The 9927-nt window shown below is 37.9% G+C and overlaps 1 protein-coding gene and 1 pseudogene across 1 annotated transcript; one reads left to right on the top strand and one right to left on the bottom strand.

The window, feature by feature from the left end:
- Positions 1–408: 408 nt before the first annotated feature.
- LOC143599956 (uncharacterized) lies at positions 409–3384 on the top strand. The gene is made up of 12 exons (XM_077077776.1): positions 409–952; positions 1121–1317; positions 1396–1593; positions 1692–1880; positions 1957–2036; positions 2120–2195; positions 2299–2509; positions 2606–2667; positions 2736–2798; positions 2874–2973; positions 3058–3147; positions 3233–3384. Exons 1-12 carry the CDS (start codon positions 409–411, stop codon positions 3382–3384), a joined length of 1962 nt encoding a protein of 653 aa, XP_076933891.1.
- A 4404-nt stretch (positions 3385–7788) lies between these two features.
- Positions 7789–9200, bottom strand: LOC143599959 (uncharacterized; annotated as a pseudogene).
- Between the last annotated feature and the right edge of the window lie 727 nt (positions 9201–9927).

Raw genomic sequence — 9927 nt, 5'->3', positions numbered from 1 at the left:
CCATCGTCTCATAGCAGACTAAAATGATGTAGTAATTTGCCATTAAAAAAAAGTAGTCTTATGTTTGAATATGGAAATGAAAACTCACGAAATTTTATTAATTGGATTGATGAGTAACAACCTCGAGGTGTTAAAAGATATCAATAAGGAAAAGATTACCTTAACTTAATCTCCTAATAAATATTTGAGATTTGAATAACCTGTGAATTTCGCTTATTTTGCACTTACCATTTCATATTCCTTATTTTCTTCACTTAAACCCCATTAATCATTCCCTTCCATAATCACACACTTATGTAATTCCCTTCATTATTCAGTATTGCTTATCCTTATAAATAGTTAAAGAGTTATTTCATTTCACTTATCACAACTTCATAGTGTTTTCTAGCTAGTATCTCTTCAAGCAATATGTTGTTGAAGATACTACATGTTGTGATTTGTGTTTTGTTATGTGGTGGTGTTCTTGGTAAGGAGTGTACCAACACTCCAACCCAGCCCACGTCGCATACTCTGCGATACGCGTTGTTGAATTCACATAACAAAACATGGAAAAATGAAGTGAACATGTTGTCACATGTCCATGATCATGATCATGATCATGCAACTCATTTGAATCCAACCGATGATTCGGCGTGGGCTAGTTTGATGCCTAGAAAGGTGTTGAAACAGGAAGATGAAGTCGAGTGGATGATGATGTATAAACAGATGAAGAATCAAGGGGTTGTGGCTAAGTTTAATGGGAGTTTTTTGAATGAGATTGCTTTAGGTGATGTGAGGTTGGACCCTGAGTCAATCCATGGTCAAGTTCAACAAACAAATTTGGAATATTTGTTGATGCTGGATAGTGATAGTTTGGTTTGGAGCTTTAGAAAGACTGCCGGGCTGCCGACGCCTGGTGCACCCTATGGCGGTTGGGAGGGCCCGGATCAAGAGCTTCGCGGTCATTTCGTAGGTTCGTATCTTCCTAACATGGCTATTAAAATGCATCATTGTTATATTAGTAACTTTAATTTACACATTTTTTTCATTACTTTTTTTATAATAGATGAATGGTTTAAATTGGTTTTCTCATGATTTATGGTTATATAAAACTAACTTATACACTACTGAATATTATTAGGGCATTACTTGAGTGCCACAGCCCACATGTGGGCAAGTACCGGGAACGATACTCTAAAGCAAAAGATGACCGCGTTAGTATCTGCACTCGGTGAGTGTCAGACAAGCGATGGCTACTTCTCGGCTTTCCCAACTGAATTTTTTGATCGACTTGAAGCTATTAAACCTGTTTGGGCTCCATATTACACCATTCACAAGGTTAAAATGACATGTTTTAAAACATTTTCTTTAACTGTTTTTATCAAATTCTAATTCATAGTTTCTTTTAAATATCAGATAATGGCTGGTTTAGTAGATCAATATGTTTTGGCTGGAAATGATCAAGCTCTCAAAATGGTAACTCAAATGGCGGATTATTTCAACAACCGGGTGCAAAATGTGATCAAACAGTTCACTATTGAACGACACTGGGAATCTTTGAATGAAGAATTCGGTGGAATGAATGATGTCTTGTATCGGCTCTACACCATAACAGTATGTTGTTGATTTGATTATAAAAGAGACTGTCATTAATATTTTTGAATGTTGTAATTAACTAATTATACGAGTCATATTGGTTTGATTACTACCAGGGAGATAATAATTACTTGGTGTTGGCTCATCTGTTTGACAAACCGTGTTTTCTTGGATTGCTGGCTACAAAGGTAACTTATATGTACTTGCAGGCTGATTCATTATCCGGTTTTCATGCCAACGCGCATATTCCAATTGTTGTTGGAGCAGAAATGCGGTATGAAGTTACTGGTGATCCTATCTTCAAGGTATGTAACATATTTGTATGTTTATATAAAAAAACATACCTTTATTAAATGTGAGACTGTTTTGTATTGTTTATAGGATATCAGTACATTCTTCATGGATATCGTGACCTCTACTCACATGTATGCTACAGGAGGGACATCAGTTAACGAGTACTGGTATGGAGAGCGGTTTTCGTGTTATTTCCACCCTAATAAGTATCCGATTTTTCATTAAACGTTTTATCCATGCGTTTTCTTAGGTCGGAACCAAAACAACTTGCAACCACCTTGCGGACCGAGAACGAAGAATCATGTACCACCTATAATATGTTAAAGGTGTGCCTATAATACTAAAGAACATGTTAAACATTTAATGTTTTCATCTTGATGTCAAACTTAATGATAAATCTTTAACTTTTTTTTGTTTTTTTTGTTTTAGGTTTCTAGGAATTTGTTTAGATGGACCAAAGAGATCGTGTATGCCGATTATTATGAACGTGCGTTGACCAACGGTGTCTTGAGTATCCAAAGGGGGAAAGAGCCCGGGATTATGTTATACATGTTGCCATTAGGCACAGGCACGTCAAAAGCCACAGGGCTTCATAAATGGGGAACACAGTTTGAATCTTTCTGGTGTTGTTATGGATCAGGTTTATATATATTTCATTTCTCACATCTACTTATATAAGTAATGAAATGTGTATATATATTTGATTATTATTCTATGTTTTTCAAACATATTTTAGGGATTGAATCTTTCTCGAAGTTGGGTGATTCGATTTACTTTGAAGAAGCGGGAAGCAATCCTGCGCTATATATTATCCAGTACATATCAAACTCGCTTAACTGGAAACTTGGCAAATTTCTCTTGAACAGAAAGTTGCACCGGTTGTGTCGTGGGACCCTTACCTTCGCGTAAATGCAACAATATCTTCAAAGGTAAACACTTGTTAAAATCCCCAAAAGGTTACATGTTTAGTTGTTTGTTTGCTCATGCAATTGTGTTTTATGCAGGAAGGATCATCCTCTACTTTGAATTTTAGAATACCATTTTGGACGACAGCAAATGCAACAGCGACGCTTAATGGTCACAACATCCCTCTTAACGCTACAGGTTAAAAGCTCTAAATCTTGTTTTGAAATCCGATTGGACGTTTTATTAAATTATGAAGCTTTATCAAGTTTCTTGATCATGTAGGTAACTTCTTATCCGTCACAAATAAGTGGAGTTTATCGGACGTTATTACCCTTGAATTGCCGATCACGCTTAGAACGGAGGCTATTGAAGGTATACACTTTTGTGACACAAACAAAAATATTGTTACTCTTTTTTTACTACCATTGTGACCAAAACAAACATATTATTGTTGCAGATGAACGCTCTGAATATGCTTCTCTTCAAGCAATATTATTCGGACCATATCTTCTGGTCGGCATGTCATTGGAAGCCTCCGACCTAAACCGGGATCCGGTTCCCTTTCGGACTGGATCACTCCGATTCCATCGGATTACAACTCCCAATTAATCTCTCTTTCTCAAATCGGATTTGGTGCAACAGGTTAAATGGGTTGATACGTTGGTTGTGTTTAGGTTTAAACCATCAACCTACGAACATGGCCCATTTAACGATGTCGAAAAGGTAACTAAACTTAAATAAGTAAAAGACTTAAGGCAATTCTCCAGCGAAGTAAAACCGCTTGTGCCCAAACTTTTAAATGTAACAAAAACACAAGAAAATGGTCTTCTGTCCATCCATCTTCTTTAAACTTGTCTATTTAAACTACTCACAAATTGACCTCTTCACCTTTGGCTTTAGAAATCTTATCAACCCAATATTCATAGATATTGTTTAGCAGTGTAGTAACTATTCATCTACGCTTGTGGTTCCGCTTTAACTTTCTCAAAAACACCTTCACGTCTACGATTATCTAACCCGAACATCAAATGATTACTTGTTTTCACCCGTTACAAACGAAATTTTGAATTTAGCTGTTTAAATACTTCTAAAAAAGCTTATTATATTCGAACAATCATCATCAGTTTTACACACTCCTAAAAAAGTTTATTTGATCATAATAATAATAATAATAATTTTAGATATTTATTTAATAGCTGGTGTGTTCTTGTATACCGAATCATTATTAATTAATTAAATTAAATATACAGTCTGGAAGAATAAGAATTAAAAAACCTGTTGCCTGTGGAAGCGTTTCTCTAGGATATCAGAGCCAGGTTTCGATCCTGTGACCTGTGGGTTATGGGCCCACCTCGCTTCCGCTGCGCTACTCTGATTTAGTGATAAGATTTGAAACTAGTAATAGATAAAAGTTAATTGTTTGCGTCTAGAATAGAATCCAGATTAAATTCTGACACGTATTCTACAACCATTAAAATGGTTTGTCGGGTGTCATATATCATTTTGTTCTAGCTGTGTGAGTGCATTAATTAAATTTGCACCAACTATCATTGAGTCAATTATGCTTGAACCTTTGTATGGTTCATCTAAAGTCAGTAAGCTTGTAAACAAATCAAATAAACACGAACATTTTTGAGAAGCCATCAAAGACATAGTTGTATGTGGAGGTCCGTTCTTTGGTGATCTTCAGTGGCGACTTGCATCTTTACCGATGCGCTTAGGGGGTTTAGGCCTTCTTTCGGCTCATGATGTTGGGGTTTACGCTTTTGTAGCGTCGAGGGCTCAGTCTTGGAAGCTACAGAATCACATCTTAAGGAATAGAGGAGTTGTCGACCTGGACTCAGACTACGTGCAGGCCCTGGAACGCCTAAATGGCACTCTCCCAGACTTTGACACTGACGGTTTCTCTAATATGGACACCGTCCCACCAAAGCCTCAAAAAACTTTGGCGAATGCCCTTTTTGGCAAAATCGCTCAGAGCCTGGGAGAAGTTTTTGGATTGTCCCCCCGACAGAAGGCGGTTATTGAATGCTTACAAGGTCCTCATGCCCAAGATTTCCTGACTGTTATTCTGATTGATGGCTTGGGCCAAAACATGTATGCGGTCGAGTATAGGGTCATTCTTAAGTACCGTTTGATGGTCCCAATGTACCCAGAAGACGAAACATGTCCGATCTGCCGTAAGGCTTGTCTGGATAAATTCGGAGAGCATGCGGTTCATTGCAAGGAGATGCCTGGGTTCAAATACCGACATGATTGGGTGCGGGACGTTCTTTTGGACATCTTAAGGCGAGCTGGGATATCAACTAAAAAGGAAGCCCCCGTAAACTTCCTTACAGACCCCACGGAAGGGAGATCCACTCTACGACCGGCAGATTTGCTCGTCTTTGGTTGGGCAGGGGGGAAACACGCTTGTGTTGACCTCACAGGGGTATCTCCCTTAGCTGGTTTGAGGGATAATGGGTTTGTAGCTGGGCAAGCAATGATAAGGGCTGAAACGAAGAAGGTGGAGAAACATGCTAAACCCTGCGAAGAGAACCAACATGTTTTTGTCCCTTTGGCTTTTGATACCTTTGGCCCCTTGGCACCGGAAGCTATCCGTTTTCTAACCAGGGTCCAACGGGTTGTGCATAGCAATGTGTCGACTCCAAAGGGACAGGGGTATGTCTTTAGGAGGTTAGGGTTTGCAATTCAGAAAGGGGTGGCGGCGCAGCTTGTTGCCCGCCTACCTGCTATGTTGATGTAATATCTATGTTTCTATATAATGAAAGAAATTTGAACACAAACCTATATTCGTAAAAAAATTATTCATGTTCGTTCATTAAGATAATGGACATGTCCATTCCTTTTAAACTTAAACAAACAGTTCACAAACACAAACAAACAAAATTATACAAACATAAACGAGCTCAAATGAACATAATTGAGCGAACAAAATATGTGTTCATTTTCGCTTGTTTATTAATAAAACAAACATAAATAAACTTCTTGTCGACCAGTTCATGAATTATTGATATACGTTTGGTTCGCTTACATGAAGGCCCAAAGTAATTACCGAGTGACCGTGATGAGGATGGCCCGATTATTTAAGTAGGGGTTGTAGCCCGTTGTGTGAAAATTAGAGTTAATCAGTTTTCTTGATAGGAGTTTCTCTGTATATAGATAATAATAACCAATGAAGGTTAATCTATCAGAGTTACTATATTAGAGTTTTTAAGTTATATTTTCCTGGTATAATAAAGCGAGTTTCACTTTATACCGTGTGTTCGTTATTTTGTTCGTGTTATTGATATCGATTCAATCATTACATGCCTAAAAGTCGCTATATTGTGTTCGCTATTTGTTATGTTCTTGATAACGATTCATTTTGTTCGTGTTATTGATATCGATTCAATCATTACATGCCTAAAAGTCGCTATATTGTGTTCGCTATTTGTTATGTTCTTGGTAACGATTCAATCCTAACCATTCAAAGCCACGTAAATTATTTGATTTATGATTAGGATTTTAGTTCCACTCATGAAAATAATATTAATTTTACATGGATTATTTTAAAGATATTGTATTTAAAAGTTAAAAATGATAACCAAATTTTAACGTTCTGAAAAACTTATTCTAATAAAATTACTCATACTTGTTAATTATATGGAATGAACCATTACCATTTCATTGAGACGTTTGATTATCATGTGAGAACTGAGAATGAAATGAATTATTATTTTGTGTTATTTGGTACGCTAGAAAAGGCCAAAATAAAATAAAAATGGTGATGGTGGAGTACAAGCAGTATTTGTGGTTGTGGGTGGTGCATGTGGTGAGCGGCGGTGGTGATGGACGAGAGCTGGGAGTGATGGCTGGTGACGAAGGGTGGATAGGTAGTGACAAGCGGTGATGGTGGGTGGTGGGCGAAGGGTTGCGCAGGTGGGCCAGGGGGTGGTGGCATGTGGTGGTGGCGGCGAGCAATGGTGGTGATGACCGGGAGCGATTGTGGGTGGCGCTGGTAGGTGGTTGTGGGTGGATGTAGTGGTGGCGAGTGGCGAAGGTGTTGGAGGTGATATAGTGTGAAAGATTGGTAGAATGAAAAAAATAAAAGACAAGGGTTATAGGTGAAATTGATTTTTTGTGTTTTTGGGTGATTTCATTCAGTTGACCAACAAACACTTTTTTCTTTATTCCCTCGTAACGGTTCATACTATTCCGTCTTCCTTTTCTGCATACCAAACGTTACCTAAAAGAACCAAGATAAGATATATGAACATTTGTTGGTATTCAACGCTTATTATTTTCACGTTGACTTAAGTGAAAAAATTGATTAATCATGGAACATGGTTATTATTTAACGAAAAAAATATTATAATTATCTTGTGTTTAGGTTAAACTAAAAAAAATCATTAAGCTAATGAGTTAGTGGTGGAGTGGTAAGAAAGAAACTTGATGGCTCATATGACCCGGGTTCAATTCTTGCCCATAACATCTAGTTTCAGAGGCACCAAGGTGATGATGAGAGACTAGACGAGTATGTGACATTCACTAGTTAGATGTCTTTGAACTTAACGATTTTATCTCACCGCACTGTTGTGCTTTCAGACGAGTGTTCACATGCGTTAGCCTTAACTGAGAATTTTTTTCGAATCGAAAATCGAGTTTATCTAGAAGCGATGAATTTATCCAGTAGCCTTTAATAATTATACCTTAATGCAACAAAATGTCAAAACCTTTCATAATTATGATACATATTGTTTTTGCTTGAAATTTTCAACCCAAATCATATAATACATGATGACATGTTACATTGTTTTGACATCTATAGAAATCTTTAATATATCATATCAATAATATTTATCTCAAAAATATCAGTAGAAAACCAAAAACACCTTCCTTTTCATCACAATCAATGCACATTAGTCCCATGCAATTTACTTTTTACTTTTTACCTCTCCACCGACCCGCAATTTACTTATTAATAAATACACAACCATCAGTAACAACCACCATACGTAAAAACTGTCACCGGAAACATAACAAACTTCCGTTAACACATATACCGTTTACACACTCGTGATTAGTTATCAAATTATTAACCAACTTTTAAACTTAACAAGCTCTGAGAGGCTTCCCACACAAACAATCATTATTACTAAACGACGACGCTTCAAGGTGATCAAACCACGAACCCGCCGGAATCGCACCACACAGATGATTATAACTCAGATCCAAATGCCCGACGTACGAAGCCGACGTAATCGACTTCGGAATCGATCCATTCAGCTTATTATACGACAAATCCATCACCATAAAGTACGACCTAGGTCCAAACACGTCAGGTATCGTTCCGTCTATCGCATTCTTACTCACATTCAATATACTTATACCTGAACTTATCAACGTCGCCGGTAACTTACCGGAAATTAGGTTTCCGTCAAGGTTCAACGTCGCCAGAACCGCCATTTTACCTAACGACTCAGGTATCGAACCGGATATCCGGTTCATCGATAGATCTAAGTCCGATAGCCGGTAGATGTGTGCGATTGTGCTCGGAATCTGACCGGTGATTCTGTTTTCGCTTAATAACGCGCGGCTGAGCATACGAAGCTTACCGATGTTGTTAGGTATGATTCCGGTTATCATATTGTTACCTAGATCTAAATGCATTAACGACGTTAAATTCGCTATCGATCTCGGAATCGTACCGGTGAGTTTGTTATCCGCGAGGTTTAACACCGTCAGCTGGCTGAGTCTTCCGATATCCGCCGGAATTTGGCCGGAGATTTGGTTTCCGACGAGATCTAAATGACGGAGGAACGGTAGAGCGGTTACGCACGGAGGTATAATACCAGAAATGCCCTTCCAGTCGGCGATAATAATATTTGAGAGTCTTTTTAAGTTGCAAATAGCGGGAGAGATTGAACCGGTCATGTAACCCGGTTCGTTTCGCTTTTTGGAAAATCGGGTCTTCGGATTCGCCGCGGAGGGCTATGTCCGCGACCTGTTTGGTGCTCGGGTCGCAAGTGACCCCGTACCATTTGTTGCAGCAGTCGGTGCCCGTCCACGAGTTGAATATGCCGAGATATGGCTCGTGTAACGCGGCTTTGAAGGCTAGTAATGCTGCCCGGTCAGATGGCGGGCAGGCATTTACCGTCAGTGTGTTGGTGACGGTAAATGCGAATACCGTTGTGATCCACCACAAGGAGGTACTCATTTTTGCTATAGTTTTTGCACTTGCAAACATGCAAACACTTTTGCTATGTGTTTTGATTAGTTGTGTTTGGTTTTGATGTGTTAATATGTGAACTAGTTTAGAGTTTGGAGTGGTGGTAAACAGAGTGAAGGGGGATATTGGGTTAATATAGGGTAATGGTGGAGAAGTGAAATGACTGTTTTGACCTTCACGTACCATGTGTAATTAACGTTAAACAAGTCAACGTGGGTAGGATAAGACTATGTCACTAATTGTTTTTTATGAATATCGTTTAGATCCATTCCTAATATCTGGTAATTTAGGTGAGCCTTTTTTAGATCGGTTGTCAACTATTAATATTGATTTTAATGTTTCAGACCTCATTTACCTAATAACACTATTAAAGAGAAAATTTATCATTGTGAGAAAACCTTATTAAATCAGGTTTTAAACCTGAGACCTTAAGAATCTCATGCATTTACCATCTTTTCATGTCATTGAGCAAGAAGACCAATTACACTAGGATGGAGATTGTAGTTTTGGAAAACATAGGAAGGAGGAAAGTGAGAAGTTAGAACCGACACACGCGTCAACCTAGAACCAGCTAGGCATGGTTTCAAAGAACGACAAACCAAACTAGCTTGGTCGGATGAGTCTGTTGGACTAGAAGGTTTTGGAGGTTTGGACCCTTTTTTTAAACATTCGTATCAAAACTAAAAATAAAAAAGGATGGTTAATGATTACAACAAAATACATATTTGAAAATTGAAAAACGTTAGAAATTACAACAGTTCAGTTGGTTTTAACGGTTTATAAACGTTGATTAGATATGTATACAATTAAAATATATATAAAGATCTCAGGTTAGTAAGTTTATTATATTATTATATTGTACTTATTGATGGGGATTCAATATATTTGCATGTTGCATATGATATTATGATGTGTCCAAATCCTATCAAGCAACGAGGTTG

Source organism: Bidens hawaiensis, unplaced genomic scaffold, assembly GCF_021521415.1.
Source record: "Bidens hawaiensis isolate Kalapana, Puna unplaced genomic scaffold, B.hawaiensis_p1.1 tig00053141_1, whole genome shotgun sequence".
Lineage (NCBI taxonomy): Eukaryota > Viridiplantae > Streptophyta > Magnoliopsida > Asterales > Asteraceae > Bidens > Bidens hawaiensis.
This window is presented reverse-complemented; position numbering and strand designations above follow the sequence as displayed.

Excerpts from the sequence above, each read along its gene's own strand:
- LOC143599956 (XM_077077776.1), top strand. The coding sequence starts at position 409 with ATGTTGTTGAAGATACTACATGTTGTGATTTGTGTTTTGTTATGTGGT. Across the intron at positions 1,318-1,395 it reads CATATTACACCATTCACAAG|ATAATGGCTGGTTTAGTAGA; the intron begins GTTAAAATGACA and ends TTTAAATATCAG. Across the intron at positions 2,668-2,735 it reads AAGAAGCGGGAAGCAATCCT|AAAGTTGCACCGGTTGTGTC; the intron begins GCGCTATATATT and ends TCTCTTGAACAG.